This window comes from Magnolia sinica, chromosome 12 (genome assembly GCF_029962835.1).
Source record: "Magnolia sinica isolate HGM2019 chromosome 12, MsV1, whole genome shotgun sequence".
Classification (NCBI taxonomy): domain Eukaryota; kingdom Viridiplantae; phylum Streptophyta; class Magnoliopsida; order Magnoliales; family Magnoliaceae; genus Magnolia; species Magnolia sinica.
The window spans coordinates 12564479-12582210 of record NC_080584.1 but is presented as its reverse complement, the minus strand read 5'-3'; the positions used below and the strand labels follow the sequence as shown (position 1 = coordinate 12582210).

At 40.6% G+C, this 17732-nt stretch overlaps 1 protein-coding gene across 1 annotated transcript in view; it reads right to left on the bottom strand.

Moving 5' to 3' along the window:
* The window catches only part of LOC131219935 (probable LRR receptor-like serine/threonine-protein kinase At1g56140), a 151219-nt gene that overhangs the window by 42642 nt on the left and 90845 nt on the right, over window positions 1–17732 (bottom strand). Inside the window, exons 23-30 of the mRNA XM_058214921.1 lie at window positions 13370–13435; window positions 12231–12275; window positions 11884–11948; window positions 10051–10427; window positions 3633–3828; window positions 1939–2088; window positions 1222–1340; window positions 525–735 (exon numbers count right to left, since the gene is read on the bottom strand). Coding sequence (XP_058070904.1) covers window positions 525–735; window positions 1222–1340; window positions 1939–2088; window positions 3633–3828; window positions 10051–10427; window positions 11884–11948; window positions 12231–12275; window positions 13370–13435 — 1229 coding nt within the window. The remainder of the gene's footprint in view (window positions 1–524; window positions 736–1221; window positions 1341–1938; window positions 2089–3632; window positions 3829–10050; window positions 10428–11883; window positions 11949–12230; window positions 12276–13369; window positions 13436–17732) is intronic.

Sequence of the window (17732 nt, the reverse complement as noted above, 5' to 3'; positions counted from 1 at the left end):
GTGTGAGCAACCCAGCATAGTGGGTTGGTTGGCTAAAGTAGCATCTCCTACCCCAAAATCATATATAATATATTGAAAACCTTGTTTAAATTTGCAAGATATGCCTTTTTTAAGGTTTTGACGGTCCTGATCACTTCCAACTCCAATCGGGCCTTCTCTGGTCCATCTTGGCCACAAAAGTGTCCACCACCCACTCCACATCAATTAGCAAATTGACTCATTAATTTAAGGTAATTTTAGTTCTTCAAATTATATTTTTTGTTATAAAAAGTTTGACAAATATCAAATGGGCATCCTTAGGCAACATAACATTAAATCTAGATTTTGAAAAATCTTAAATTCTTCTGCACTCTAAAAATCCTGATTGATTTTTTTTCTAGAAAGGTGAGAGCTCAACACCCGTAATTTTTTAAATTCTAACAAATAGTGCAACCAAACGCACCCCAAAATCATATGTGATATAATAAGGCTAGTGTTGGTTTTCAAGTATAGTTTGATGGAGAAGGGAGAAGGCAGCAACGTACCGATGAGTGCTTGATCCAGGCTCTTGTTTTCTAGATACTCATAAACAAGGAGCCGATTAGCTCCCTTGATGCAGCATCCGTACAATTTCACCAGGTTTCGATGTTGGACGGCAGATATAGCGGCAATCTCTGCTAGAAACTGACTCTTTCCTTGCCGAGATGTTACCGAGAGTCGCTTTACAGCCACCATCCGCCCATCGAGTAATGTGCCCTGCAGTGCAAATGAGATCTATTAGTTTTCTTAAAAGCATTTTCAATTTGGGAATTGTAGTAGTATAAAAATGTACGAAACTTAACGGAAAGAAAGAAAGAAAGAAGAAGAAGAAGAAGAAGAAGAAGAAAAGAAATGAAAAAGGAAAATGGGTCTCAACCTAAGGAATGAATGGTTTGGATGTAATCCAGACCATTGATTTCATGTGCAGCATTAAAAATGGTTGATGACTCGAATATCTCTCAAATTAGAAGATCCCGACCATTTGATCATTGGCTTTTGTTCCATTGAATGTGAACAATAGTTGTGTTTTTTCCATACCGTATTTTCGTAGGTTACCAATCAAAGCCTTAGGATTGTTCCATCAGGGAGTGGGTCTCCCTCATCCGCAGCTAGGCCCCACATGCATGCAATCGCGATACTAAGGCCAAGGACCATTCAAATCTTCTGATCATTGTAGTTTACATATAGTAAAAGCAAACTGACCTTAAAAACGGGCCCAAATCCTCCCTGTCCCAGCTTATTTGCCGGACTGAAGTCTTTGGTGGCGGTCTTCAGTTCTCTGTAACTGAAAGTGATTGGTCTGGGACCCATTCTTAAAAACTCTGCAGATACACGTAAAATGGCAGGTTGCATTTATACGTTCACTTCAATACCATACATGGGCTTAGAAACATTTGTACCATTTGGTGGTCCAAGTTTTATTTATTTTAATTGTTCATTGGATTTGAATGTCTTTTTTAGCAATCACAAGAAAAAATTAAGGAAATAAAAATAAATCCAGTTGAAGAATGTTGAACCAAATGAATGGGTTTGGCACATTTAGCATGTGTTTGGATGCGCTATCAAATTGCCATCGATCATCTAATAAAGTGGAAAGCATCATATCTTAGTTTCCTTAACATTCATGTTGAGGATCTCGGCTTTGAATTCTCCTTTCCTCTTGATAAGATGGAACTCTTGCAACAGTTGACTTGTGCATCCAAACACCGAATTAGGCCACATTTGGATTTTCCCACTTACCAAAGATGATAATTTGATAGGCTAGCACCAAATCTTGTGGTTTGGAAAAACCCCCAACTGTGATTCAGTGGTACATCCAAACACACCTTTTAATGTACTCTTGAACAGTACTATGTTACTTGAACATTTCCAAAATTTCATTTTTGTTGTCTTTTAGTAATCTACGGACATTGGAATTACCTTCATCTTCATCGACACTCAACCTTTTACTCCTTTTCCAAATAAAAAATACAATAACAGATACAATGGTCAACACAACAGGAGCCAAAATTTTAACAGCCAAAGCAGTCTTATTCTTCTTTTGTCGAGTCTTGATAGCCGTTTCAAAATCTGGACAAGAACTCAATACGATTAGTCAATGTTGAACTTACTTGTGCTACAATGTACTTTTAGAGGAATGCTACAAATGAACTTGCAAGGGGTTATTAGGACTGTTGATTTGGTAAGTCATCCATGGATAGGACTATTGTAGCCATCCAATTAGTAGTGGTCGATTCACTAATTGACTATGACTTTCGAACCATGCTATGAAACTTTCGGAAAGAGCGATTAAGCAAAGATTAAGACATGAGTGTATCAAAAAATCAGTTTGGTTTCATGGGAGACAGGTCTATCATTGATGTTATTTGCCTACTTAGACATCAGTGGAGAAATATAGGAAGAAGAAGAAGTATCTCCACATGGTCTTTATTGACTTAAAGAATGCTCACAATCGGGTCCTGGATTGTTAATCTCATGGGTGCTAGAAAATAAAAGAATTTGAAGAGGATATTTTGTCCTGATTAAGGATATGCATGAGGGAGCATCCGCAAGTGTGAGGACCACCAGTGGAGAGACAAGTGAGTTCCCTAATACTATGAGGCTTGCTCCAAAAGTTGGCCTTAAGCTTATATCTCTTTGCCTTTGTTATGGACAAGTTAACAAGACATCTGCAAGAAGTGATCTCCATGGTGTATGTTGGACGTAGGCCAGTGGGGCCCACTTGTGAGCAATCACTAGTGGGTACGTCCCATGTTTTTCTTCCCTTAGAATATACTGAAAGAACGCTTGACCTCTATTTTTCGGCCTTTCAATCCTTGATAACCAGTAATTCCATTTCCAGCTGGCCGAGGATGTGCCTTTCATGAGAGTAGAGAGATTTAGATGATTGCTACCCATAGAATTCAAGCATATGGTAGAAGAAATGGAGATGTGCCTATAGAGTTTTATATTATTGTCGTGTACCACTAAAACTAAAAGGGTAAATTTTATAGGATAATTATAAGATCAACGATGTTTTACTAAGCCGTCGAGATTCATGTAAGCCTTCAAGCATCAGATCTCAAATAAATCCCACATCTACTCGAGCCTGGGTAGAAACCTCTTTCAATCAGTTATCCAAGTCTGTTGCTGGCAACCAACCAGGTGTTTGTCAAATTGCCCCAGTGGATGTTCAAGCTCAGACATCGGTCGCCCCTTTATCTATAGCAGGAAAAAAACCTAAAAGTACGTGGGTGGAGCGAGTAAAAAATTACTTGACAACCTATGTATGTGAGTGGAGGGAATAAGAAAAGATGTTCCTATGGAGTTTCATGTTATTATCAACATTCCGGCCAGTGATGGAGTGGAATGGCGGAAAAGGATTCACGCAGCCGGCCTCAATTAGTTGGGATAAGGTTTAGATGATCATGACGATGACGATGATTCTGGCCAATGGTCCATCCACAGGACAACCACCAAAAAACCTATTGCAATTACCATCCACGATCACCACATTTACAGTTGGGATTGCACCTCATAGAATTTCTGTAAAGAGCATACGGTTGGTAACAACATTTCTCTTAGTTCTAATATAACATTAAACTTCAATAAAAAAGAAAATCTTTAAATCTTACTAGGAGTAACATGGATGGCTGAGATGGCGGGTCCGTAAGTGCCTGGGGAAGGTATACAGCAAGTCCCCTTTCCAGCCCAAAGGAGATGAATTTCAAGAATATTTTGATTTACCATAACCCACTGTTTCTTCTCAATGCCTTTGAAGGCAATACCAGCTTCTTTTTTTATATCGAAGTCTTTCCATGCCAGATTGCCCTGCACCATTAACTTAGCCTCAAAACTAATAGAAATCGTTGTCACAATTAATTCAAAATTTCAAAAACAGAATTTTGATTGGAGCAGATGGTAATTCGTTATGATTGGAACTCTTTGAAATTACATGGAATTCAAGAAAACATCTACGCCTTGATCATTGAATGATGCATGGAAAAAGAAAATAAAAATCTAGTTCATGATTCTAATAATCAAAGAGTTCTGCTTAGATCACATGATTTGAGACGGACAAAAATTGCTTGTGCCCCTGCCTACAGGAAGTTCCTATAAGATACGTGGCGTCAATGGCAATGTCCATGAGAAATCCACTCAGTCCATTCAGTTAGGATATGAGCTTAGAAATGAAGAAAATCCAAAACTCAAGTGGAACAGAGTATGAAACAATGGGATGAAGTGAAAACTTCCCAGGGTCCACCATCATGTTTACATTCCATCCAAATCGTTCATAAAGTTAATGTCACTGGGATGAACTGAAAAGACAAATATTATTGTGATCTAAAACTTATGTTGCCCCATGAAGGTGTAAATGGTAGACTTCTAATCCCCACTGTTTCATGTGGTGTGCATGCCCCACTTCAGTTTTGGATCTACTTCATTTTAAAGCAACGTGAGTGAGCAAAACCAATGGGTGGAGTGGATTTCTTATGGACATCACAGTGGGCCTATGTAGCTTCTGCGCGCAGTACACCAACAACGCAATGAGCCTAGATCTAATCTCAGGCCTCACTCACAAACGATAAACAAGAAGAAATATAAACTAGAAATAGATCAAAGCATTCAAAACAAACTACAAGACAAGATATACGTGGAAAAACCCCAAACTAGGGTAAAAAACCATGGATGCAAACTTCCACTATGAAGAATGAAGATTACAAAGCAATATACTAACCTCTCCCTTGGAAGCACATAGAAAACCCTTTGCCCACACCTTAGAATAATTTTTCCTTACTTTTTCTCTATATGAAAAAATCCTATGAACTCCTGTTTATAGTTTAGGAAACTCCCCTTTCCGCATCCCAGTTGCGAAAGGACTTGCGACACGAAATCCGCGCAAAATCGCGGAACGAATCTGCGTAACCTCGACTGGTCGTGCAGCCTGCACGACCGGTCGAGAGGACCCCACGACCGGTCGTGAATGGGCCACGACCGGTCGAACACCTCGGGATCAAAAAACAGTGCTTGCTGGACTTTGAGTCGAGCCGGTCCACGACCGGTCGAGCAGTCTCCTCGACCAATCGTAGTTACGCAGGTCGAGTGGCGCTGCCCAGATGTGGCTCCACATCTTAACAATCTCCCACTTGGAGACACATCGCCTTAAACCTTCGTCTTCTTCATCCGGAGTGCATCACCTCCCTGTCTTCAAGCCTGAAGACCAATCAAAGCTGAACAGAGCTTCAGCTTCTCCCGTGTGACCGCCTTGGTCAGCATATCCGCAGGATTCTCACTTGTATGAATCTTCTCCAGAGCAATCGATCCATCTTCCAGTAACGAACGAATGAAGTGATATCTGATGGCAATATGCTTGGTCCTTGAATGAAAGGCTGAATTCTTAGCCAAGTGTATTGCACTCTGACTGTCACTGTACATCTTGCAATCTGCTTGCTTCTTACCCAACTCTTCCATGAAACCTTGCATCCACACCATCTCCTTGCACGCTTCTGTAGCCGCAACATATTCTGCTTCTGTCGTACTAATAGTTACTATCTTCTATAATTGAGAGACTCAACTGACTGCAGACTACCCAGAGTAAAGACATAACCTGTAGTGCTTCTTCTGCTGTTGATATCTCCTGTCAAATTTGAATCCACGTAGCCTTGTAGCTTGATTTTCAATCCACCATAACACAACCCTACATCCTTAGTATATATCAGGTATCTAAGGATCCACTTCACAGCTTCCTAATTTTTCTTCCCAGGGTTGTTCATGAACCTGCTAACAACTTCCACTGCTTGAGCAATGTCTGGCCTCATGCTCACCATAGCATACATGATACTCCCTATAGCTAACGTGTATGGGACTTTAGCCATGTAGTCCTATTCCGCCTGCGTTTTTGCACCTTACTCCTTAGATAGCTTGAAGTGGTTGGCTAATGGAGTGTTAACCGGCTTAGCACCTCCTCCCATATTGAATCGATCAAGTACCTTGACTATGTACTCTACCTGTGATAAAACCAGTTTCTTATTTTTCCTGTCATGCATTATCCTCATGCCTAGGATTTGTTTTACAGCTCCTGAATCCTTCATGACAAATTCTTTAGACAGTTGTCATTTGAGATTTGAGATATCCTTCATGCTTGAACCAGCCACAAGCATATCATCAACGTACAGAAGAAGGATGATGTACGACGTATCAAACTTTTTCAAACAGTGGTTTGCATGACATCTCCTATAACCGTTTCCCGACATGAAATTATTAAATTTCTTGTACCACTGCCTCGGGGCCTGCTTCAGGCCATATAAACTCTTCTCCAGTCTGCATATTTTGTTCTCCTTTCCTGGTGCCACGTATCCTGTCGGCTGATGCATATATATATCTCTTCTTCAAGGTCCCCATGAAGAAAGGCTGTCTTAACATCTAGCTGCTCTAGATGTAAGTCCTCTGTGGCCACTATACTCAAGACCATACGAATTGTAGACATTTTCACCACAAGTGAAAATATTTCAGTGAAATCGATACCTACCTTTTGTTGAAACCCTTTCACAACCAGTCTAGTCTTGTACCATTTCAAACCATCGTGCTCCTCCTTTAATCTGTAAACCCGCTTGTTATAAAGAGCTTTCTTACCCATAGGTAGGGTGACTAGCTCCCATGTACGATTGGACTTAAGAGAGTCCATCTCCTCATCCATGACCTGCTCCCACTTAACCCATGTATCTGTCTTTAATGCCTCTTCAAAACACTCTGGTTCACCATTATCTGTCAGCAGTAGATAGTGTAAGGAGGGTGAGTATTGGACCGTAGGTCTCCTCTCCCGAGTAGACCTCCTCACAACCAGTGTATGCGGCTCTACCTCATAATGCTCTTGTGCATGATCATCCTGTGGCGCAGTAACACCCGTGTCCTGTAACTCTTCCATCTCTACGAATTCTTTCTCCTCGGCCTTATTTTCCTGCACACTGTCCTTATGCATCACTTTTTCATTGAAGACTATGTCCTTGCTTCTGATGATTTTCTTATTTTCAGCATTCCAAAACCTGTAGCCAAAATCATGCTACTCGTATCCTATAAACATGCACCTCTTGGACTTCGCATCCAGCTTGATTCTATGCTATGCATCAATGTGAACATATGAAGTGCAACCGAACACTTTGAGATGTGCAAGGTTCACTTCTTTTTCAGACCACATTTCTTCTTGTAGCCCACCATCCAATGGTGCTGAGGGACTTCTATTGATGAGATATGCGGTAGTATTCACAACATCTGCCCAAAAGGTCTTGGGCAATCCTGCATGTAGCCTCATACTCCTGGCATGCTTAAGGATGGTCCTGTTAATGCACTCAGCCACACCATTCTGCTGTGGTGTCCTTGGAATTATTTTTTGATGTTTGATTCCATTTGCTGCATAATACTCCTCAAGTCTCTTATCAAAGTACTCTCCCTCATTATCAGATCTGAGACATTTTACTGTTCTACCTGTCTCGTTTTCTACCATAACTTTCCACTTCTTAAATACGTCAAATACATCAGATTTGTGCTTTAAGAAATAGACCCATAATTTTCTACTAGCATCATCAATAAAGGAAACAAAATAACGTGAGCCACCAAGAGATGATACCTATGCCGATCCCCACACATCAGTGTGTACAAGCTCCAACAGATGCGTCTTTGGAGTGCGTCCTGTCTTCTTGAAACTTACCCTCTTCTGCTTGCCATATACGCAGTCCTCGCAGAATTCCAAGTCAATAGACTTCAGCCCTGGTAGCTTCCCTTTTGACAATAGCACTTTCATCCATTTCTCACTCATATGTCCCAACCTCTGATGCCATAACTGCCCATTCACTCCAGTTGATGCGACTGAGAGTGAACAATACGATCCTGAAGTCACGTATAAAGTACCTTCCTTTTTCCCTCGAGATATCACCAAGGCACCTTTTGTGATCTTCCAGGAATCACTAGTGAATGTCGTCACATAACCGGTATCGGCCAATTGCCCCACTGAGATCAAGTTACGTTTCAAACTCGGTACATGTCTGACATCCTTCAATTTCAAAACCGTTCCGTCTTTCTGATTGACATGAACGTCTCCCTTTCCAACAATACTGCACGGCTCATCATCACCCAGGTAGACTCTCCCAAAGTCACCTGACACATAATCACGCAGAACTTCCTTACATGAAGTGGCATGAAACGAAGCACCCGAGTCTATAACCCAAGACTCATTCCTCGCATCAAGAGACAAGATTAAGGCCTCTGTGTCACTCTCCTCAGATAGATTCACTGAATCCTTCCCGCCTTGAGAGCTTCCTTCTTGTTTCTTGAACGTCCTGCAATCACGTTTCATGTGCCCCTTCTTGCTGCAATGCCAACACCCGTCTTTGTCTTTCGGTCCCTTGGACTTCTTCCTCGACTTAGAACGTCCGTGTTTATTGCCTCATTTGTTCAGCGATCTTCCTCTTCCTTCAACGTTTAGAGCATTCCCTGAATCCCCTGAAACTCCTGATGCCTTTCTTCTAGATTCTTCGCTGAGAATTAGACCGGCCACATCATCAAATTTCAGCTTTATCGACTCTGAAGAATTGCTCATAACAATCACCAAACCATCTCAACTATCTGGCAAACTGAACAAGATTAATAATGCCCTAACCTCGTCCTAAAAATAATGCCAACAGATTCCAACTGGCTCGTGACTGTATTGAACTCATTTAGATGACCAGCCATGCTCCCACTATCTGACATCTTCATGTTGAATAGTCATTTCATAATATGAACCTTATTGGACGCTGAGGGTTTTTCATACATTGTAGCTAGGGCTTCCATTAATTCTTTTGTATTCTTCACCTTAGATATATTGAAGGCGACACTCTTAAACAAAGAGAGTCTGATCGTTCCTAGAGCCTTCCGTTCCAATAAAGACCATTCATCATCTGTCATCTTTTCTGGTTTCTTCTCTTTTCCTCCTAGAGGAATATAGAGGTCCTTCTGATACAGATAATCCTCCATCTGCATCTTCCAGAAGGCAAAGTTTGAACCATCAAACTTCTCAATTCTAGTTTTCCCTTCTTCCGTCATCGCTCCCAATAGAACTAAACCAATAGCTCTGATACCAGTTGTTGCGCAGCACGCCAACAACGCAGTGAGCCTAGATCCAATCTCAGGCCTCACCCACAAACGATAAACAGGAAGAAATATAAACTAGAAATAGATCAAAGCATTCAAAACAAACCACAAGACAAGATATACGTGGAAAAATCCCAAACTAGGGTAAAAAACCACGGATGCAAACTTCCACTATGAAGAACGAAGATTACAAAGCAATATACTAACCTCTCCCTTGGAAGCACATAGAAAACCCTTTGCCCACACCTTAGAATAATTTTCCCTTGCTTTTTCTCTATATGAAAACCCTAGGAACCCCTGTTTATAGTTTTGGAAACTCCCATTTCCGCATCCCAGTTGCGAAAGGACTTGCGACACGAAATCCGCGCAAAATTGCGGAACGAATCTGCGTAACCTCGACTGGTCGTGCAGCCTGCACGACCGGTCAAGAGGACCCCACGACCGGTCGTGAATGGGCCACGACCGGTCGCCCACTTCAGTTTTGGATCTACTTCATTTTTGAAACAACGTGAGTAGAAAAAACCAATAGGTGGAGTGGATTTATCGTGGACATTGCAGTGGGCCCACGTAGCTTCTGCCTCCCGGAAGTTGTTTTAGGCTGGGGCACAGGCAATTCCTATCCATTTGAGACATGAAACAAGTAGGCCCTGCTTTTTAGATGATCCAGCCCATCCTTCGAACGTGGGCTGTTGCCAAATTTCAGAAACCTATCAATCATTTTACTCTTCTTAAATGTTTGGCCTACCAAAATTGGGCCAGATGATCTACACATTGGGTCCCACCTGATGGACGCATCGAATGTCCTACACATGCCAGACTGGCACGTGTTTGCATGTAGAAGCACTTGTCATGGGTCTATCAAACATATGTGATTTTGAGTATAAAACAGGAACTTACAAACTCAGGAAAATGTCCTAATGCACATACCTGAATATAAATATCGAAAACGCGTTTTCCAACGCTCTGCCAGGTTTTTGTATCTGGAAACTCCGTCTCTGCAAATTTCAGATTTACAGTGTAGTTACCGTTTTCAAGCCCGATGCCATAATATCTCAGCGATCCTGGTGATAGCCGTGTGTATTGGAATAGCTTCGAGTCTGTTGTATTTCGAAATACACCCTGATCAGTGTACTTGTTATATTCGCTGTTGCTGCTTGAAGCAAATATTCCTACATTGCTGACGGCCCACTTCTCTTTAACGGCCACCTTATAGGATACTGGGCCCAGAGATTCAGTATCCCTCTCATACTCTGTGTCGTTAATTTTCATCGAGGGTCCACCGCACCTGATCGCGAATGAAGACTCTGTAGATCAATGGAAGAGTGGGACATTGTTAAATGCATAGCATATTTGAAGGATCATCATATGATCACCGTTAGATCATGATCTCGTTAAACTGAAACTTAATATGGTTGTCTAACACTACACATGATTTCCAACGTGGACCCTATAATGGGTGGGCCTTAACCCAATAACAACACCATTTAGATTCATTTGATCAGAAAGAGACATCGATAAAAATGTCTTCATTGAAACAATTAGGATCATCCGACTGGTGTTATTTTGAGGACATTTCCCATCTATGGTAAGTAACACTTGATAATCTATATGGTGGGTCCAACCTGATACATGGCTTGGATGTCATACACGTGCCAAGTTGACACGTCAAACTGCATGCAGAGGTGCAACAAACCTCTGATTCTGTCAATTGTTATATCATATATATAGGTAAACCACATGGAAGTGGATTGCTTGTGACCTTTGACACATAAATATTCCTGTGCTGGGGTCTATGTGGAGCCCACAAGAATGTCTGTGACAAATCCACCTTGTACACCTTTTTTGCATGACCACAGTAGGACATGAATCTAAAAATCATGCAGACTCAAAACACACATGGCCATATCAAACAAAATAGTGGGGATTGAATGCCTGAGGGTTATAGTGGTTTCATATAAGTGATATTTGTGTCTATAGTTTATTTGAGTGGTAGAAATCTAACGAACAATTTGGATGGAATATAAATGTCATGGTCAGCTCGAAGAAAGTTTCAACGGTGGATATTTCAGTTCCCACTGTTTCATTTGGTGTGGTCCACCTGAGTTTTGAATCTACTTGATTTTTAGATTCCTGACTATTATGGTCTTTCAAAATAGATGTAGGGAGTGGATTTGTCACGAACATTTCTGTGGCCCCACACAACCATGACACAGGTATATCTCTATGCCTGGGGTGACAGCCAATCCGCTTTCAAATTAACCACGTACATCTAATGAAACAATTAGAAAGGAAGCTCCCATATTTTATAAGACAAAGATCTCATGTCACGGGGACTACTTTACTATGTACATGTGGCAAATGTTGATGAGATCTGAACCGTTTGTTCAGCTATTGCAGTAGTGGATGGGGCATAGCCTAAACATCACTTTGATTGGATGATATAAAATAACTAACTTCATGATGAACAAATATGGACAGAAAAAATGGACAACAGGATTGTGATCCATCATTCTCAATGAGAAAATTTTCATTGATCAGACAGCCAAATTTCCCAATCAAAGACATTTCTGGTTGATCGTCAATCAATGATAGATGGTGCCTATAACCATACACACATGCGCCGCATGTACAGTATAGATAATGGGCGGAGGATAACTCCAATGCAACTAGGGGCATAGGGCCATTACCCATTTTATTATTATGTATATAGAAAAAGAATAAACAGAATATCTATTCTTCGAAATGGAAAGTATGGCTTACGGTATTGAGAGTTTCGATAGCATGAAGAGCTTCGCTGAAGACAATTCAAGCTTAAAGGCAAATCACTGAATGCACAAGAAAAATGTCAGTTAAATGGAAGCGGATTGCGTACTGAGTAACTCAGACAGCAGTTGATTACAGAGGATGCCTAATTTGTTTAATAAAAAAGCCAAAATTCAACATAGATAAAATCAAGGCGGAAAAAGGCAAGATTCAGGTGCCGGTTATATAATATTGTGAAATATATATATATATATTTCACGACATTTTATAAGTGAACTAATTCTTTTATTGAACCAATGCTTTTATTTTCTTGACTCATTTAAAAAAATGACATTGATAATCACCTGTTGTTAGAACTATCCAATACGAAATTATTAGCCACCAAGTTCCTGCACGCAAGGAGCACGGTGTCAGTATCATGGACTGCTGAAAGAGAGAGTGTTCTTATGATGCACATGTAAAAATGAAAGTCTTAATCAGGATCGTTGATCCTTTGGGTCATGCACCAAAGTTACAGAAATTGGACAGCTCTGACTATCCAACTGTTCTACATTTTTTTCCTACCATGTGCCTTGTGAGTGATCATCTGATGCAGAGCGGGTTGTGTATAATTTCATGGCCGAGATGGACAAGAAAAGGCCCGATCGGATGCGAAAGTGATCGGGCAGTCAGAACCTTAAAACCGGCGTATCTTGCAAACCAGAATGAGTTATCCAATGTGCCATATATGATTTTGGGTAGGACGAGCTACTTTAGCCACCCAATCCCGCTATGCCGGGTTGCCATGCCGAATTTGTGAGATTCCATCAGATTTGACGGTCAAATTTTCATTATATTTTCATTTTTACTAAGTTTTAGTTAGAAGAATAGCATAGTTGAGTCAAATAGGAAACTACTTTTGGCCAAAACAAGTTTACTATTTATAATAAGTGACAATTTCTAGGAATTTTAGTTATAGTATGATTCCCGAACTTCTTCCTAGTGTTTATGTTACTATTTAACAGGTTGTAAGCTCGTTTTTCATCATCAATCAATTTATTACGAATATCTAAAAATTATTCTATTTTCTTATTTTCCTCGTGAATTCGAGGTATCTCTGTGTTGAGTATAGAGAAGCCTCGTGAATTCGGAGTAGTTATCTCCTTGAGGAAGACAGTGCTTGACCTCAACAGGTCCTTCAGTGTGTCATCATCCCTTTTGAGACCACAATCGGTCGCTTTATCTTTTGGGGGCCCACCAAATCATCAGTCCGGATTGGTGTAAACACGTTCCAAACGTACCCTGGAGATGTTTTTAATTTGAATATTTCCGACATCAAAACTTTAAAACCATGTCTATATCATGACAAGAAAGAAAGAAGGTTACGACTTCCATCCTAGCCCTGGAAATGTCACGCAGTCAGCATTTAACAATGTAAACCATGGTTTTTACAGGTTCAAAAGTGGTGGTGAAAGGAGGAAGGCTTGTGCCTCCTCATACATACAAGTTTAAACCTCCGTCTGAAACCCACGATGGAAATCTTCCTGATAATTGATTGTATGATAAATCTCTGCAAATTGAAAAAATATAATAAATAAATAATAATAATAAATAAAATCAAAGATGATCCAAACAGTGAATGTAAGATATCATTTATGAGATAAACAGACAGTAAGTTATACAATTGTGATCATTAAAATGACTATTTTCCACATGCAAAACTAGTTTGATTTTGATTGCAAAAAGTTTGTGATGACACGGGACCTGCCACAACATGCACTGAAACAAAATAGATCTTGTTTGTCCATCCGCTTAAGGCCACAAACAATGATGATGTGGAGCCATGCGTGATGGCTAGGCATTAGCCTGTTGATGTTCAAAATTCAAATCGTTTTCTTTGTGAAAACATGGTGGTGCTCAGCAGTGACAAAATGAACTAATGGATTCAAGACATGGATGGTGAAAAAATCAAGGCGTGAATAGAAAAGTAAGCTAGAATCCTCATAAAATGAAAAATCATGGATTATAATTTCCCTTCATCTATATGTTTCGGACTACAGTTTTACATGAATTCCATGCATGAATCTTGACCAGTCACCTTGTGAATCTTCTTTGCCACGTGAATATTTTAGGCCTTTTTGGATGCTACCTCATATGTGATTTATTTATTTTTTATTTTTTTAATTACGATGGTAAAAAATCTACCTTTTTAAGTTAAATTAGATTGGTAAATATCTTTTAAAAATAACTTAACACCTTAAAGCTAATTTAATTCATTGGAGAAAAAAAACAATTACTTCTTAACTTTATACTTTCTGCTTTATCTCTCCTTCTCTTTCTTTCTCATCTCTCCACACAATGAATAATCCATATCGAAGGTGGTCCTGCATGATGGACGGCTCACATCAAAGGTGGGGCTGACATAATGGATGTCGATATCAAAGGTGGGCTCCACATGATGGGTAGTGGACATTCAAGGTGAGCCCCTTATGATGGACAATTAACATTGAAGGTGGACCCATATAATGAATGGCCCACATCGAGGTGGGCCTCAAATAATGGGTGGTCTACTGCCCCTAATGATGAATGGTCCACATCAAAGGCCAGCCCCACATGATGGATGACTAACGTTAAAGGTGGGCCCCACACGATGGATGGTCCACATCAAAGGTGGGCCCTACATGATGGATGACCCACAAGAAAGGCTGCCCCCTAATGATGAATGGCCCACATCCAAGGCAAGCCCCGCATGATTGAACCACATTGAAGGTGGACCTACGTGAGGGGTGGTCCACATCAAAAGTGGGCTCCACATGATGGGTGGTGGATATTAAAAGTTGGCCCCACATGATGGATAACTCATATTTAGATGGGCCCCACATCAGGACAATCCACATAGAAGGTCAGCCTTAATGATGAATGGGCCATATCCAAGGCTGGCCCAGATGATGGCTAGTCCACATCCAATGTTTAACATGATAGATGGTCCACATCCAATGTCTAACACGATGGATTGTCCACATACAAGGTGGGCCTCGCATGATGGATAGCTCGCACCGAAAGTAAGCCTCGCATGGTGGATGATCCACATTGTAGGTAGCTCCACTTGATGTATGGTTCACATTGAAGATAGGACCAAAGGTGGGCCCAACATAATGAATGGTTTACATCAAAGGTTGGCCTCACATGATAGACAACAGTTATTAAAAGTAGACCAAACAAACTTGAGAGATAAGTATTCATGTGATGTTGTTACTTTCTCGCTGATAAATATGTTGTTTATTAAACATACTTATTTGTTAAAGAAAAAGTAAAAACCAAGATAAGCTAGTAGAGGTATAAGTAGCTTATGTAAGGTAACTTACCATCCAAGGGAAATGGTAACCCGGTTTCAAGAAAATAAAAAGAGAAAAATCTTTCAAATGTACGAAATGTAGATTTTCCTTGAAAATTGATTTCATTTCAAGGTTTTCCATATCCCCATACACCCTCTAAGTTTCACGTGGTCATTTCCACTTCATTAGGCTATTTTTGCTAGTACACCCAAGTTGATACTGGTTAAGTATATATGCCAACGAGATCACTTATTGAGTTGGGAAAATTAACAGTTTCTGATTGACCAGGAATTAAACCTCTTCAACATGTGGAAGTGATTCTTCCCACCCCTTTCCCAAGGTACTCTAAAAGTACTTAATTATGGCTAGTACTGCACAATTCAAATCAACACTCCATTCAAATGCGGTCTACAAGCTTTGATATTGTTAAGGTAATGCATGGATCACAAGTGGGTTGGACTGTGAACATTCGGTTGATATAGGTGAGGTCCAACTAGCATAGGAGCTTACAATCCCGACTCGGTACCGTTCCGAACAGAACCGACGGTCTGATCGGTCCTGATCGATTCTGATCGGTCAGATCCGATTTAATTTCGGATTAGGTTCGGATAGCACTGTACCCGGACAGATCCGGTCCGAATACCCGGACCGAATGGGTCCGACCCGACCCGAACAGACCCGACCCGGAGGGGTATACCTATAAATACCCTGTTTTTTAACCCAAAACCTAACCTAAATGTTATTTTTTCATATCTTTATGTCAATCTAGACCATCCAAATTGTTGACCCAGTTGTGAATTAAGATATGGTTATACCACATTTTTGGACTCACATTGTAAAATGATCTCTACAAATAGATGGATGGCATGGATGAAACACATGTGTGATGGTGGGGCCCATAGCTCCGACGATGTCAGCGGTGTAGCCCGTCCATTTCCCACCCACCATGATGGCTGTCTGACAACCTGCAGCTGGCGCGGGTACGTGTCGTGCGAAGTCGAGCACTGACGCTCCTCGAGCTCCGAGTTGTACGAAGGGTTCAAAGAATATCAACGTTACATGGGCCCCACCGTGATGTATTTACTATATCTACACCGTTCATGTATTTTTAAAGATCATTATAGAGCACTATCCAAAAAATAAATAATATCCAAAGATCATCTGGACCACACCACAAATAGTAGCAGAGAATAATTTTCACTATTAAACGATTCGTGTGGTCCACATGGTAGTTAGATCTATCTTATTTTTCGTCTCAAGACTTAAGACGAGGTCACAAAATAGATGGAAGGTTTGGATATAACACATATCCCATGATCACACCCCTATAGCTTGTTAACATCAAACGAAGAGAGTCCCTGTGCATGAAAACTGAAAGGACAGCACTGCACTTTCGTGCAGTACACGTCAACAACATAACACATTAACACTGCTAGTGTACTTGTATATATGCTCTTTCATATACATACGGGGCCCACCTTGATGTATATGTTTTATCCAAACCGTTCATTAATTTTGACATATTATTTTAGACGTTGACAAAAAAAGTGTGTTATATTAAAAGCTGAAGTAAACTACACCAAATGAAATAGTTGGATTAAATTCCAATTGTCCGAATCTTACCCAACCTGGTCCGAAATGGGCAGGATGACCGAGTCAGACTCGGTACGGGTCAAGTTAGCCACGTATCGGATCTGTCCGAGTCAGGCGACCCGGACTCAGCCCCCGGATCTGATCGAGTACGGATTAAGCCACTGGGACGTCGAATCTGATCGGATTAGGCAAGATCCGGTCCGACCCGGACCGTTGCCCAGCTCTAGCAATAGGTGAGGTCCAACTAGCATAGGAACTTACAATCAATTAATATTGATATAAATGTAGGGGGAGAAATAAAAGGGTCCCCCCTTGGGACCCCACCATGGTGTTTATTTGCAATCCACCCCTGACTCACTCTGTATTAGGCCGATGATAAAAAGAAAAAGAAAATCAGCTTCATTTGTGATTGAGGTGAACCACACAATTAGAAACATCGCATGTGTGAAAGCTCACCCTCCAAACCATTTCCCTTTGTGCAACCCACGTGAAATACTAATGAGCCTGATTTTTGGGCCCCAAGACTATATTTTAGTGTGACATCCAATGATGAGAGTGGATTCAATATAATAATCATAATCATAGTGGGGCCTATAAATATCAGGGATAGACTACTCTCCCAACTGTTTCCATTGTTGTGGCACACTTAAATCACAAATCAATATGAATTTTTATATAAAGGCTTAAAATGAGATTACACATCTAATGATCAGTGTAGATCTTTCATGCACATCACGCTTGACCATGTCGAAATCAAGTGATAGCTTGTGTGAGACTTTTTGGAAAATAAAAAATAAAATTTGAGAATGTCTTAGGTCCATCTGGTTTGAGTATTGGTTCAGGTCCAACTAGAGATACCTTCTTAGTTTTCTTGTAATAGATTGAACCTATTGTTGTCATCACTTATGGAAACCTTAATAACGTCAGGCTATTGAGTCG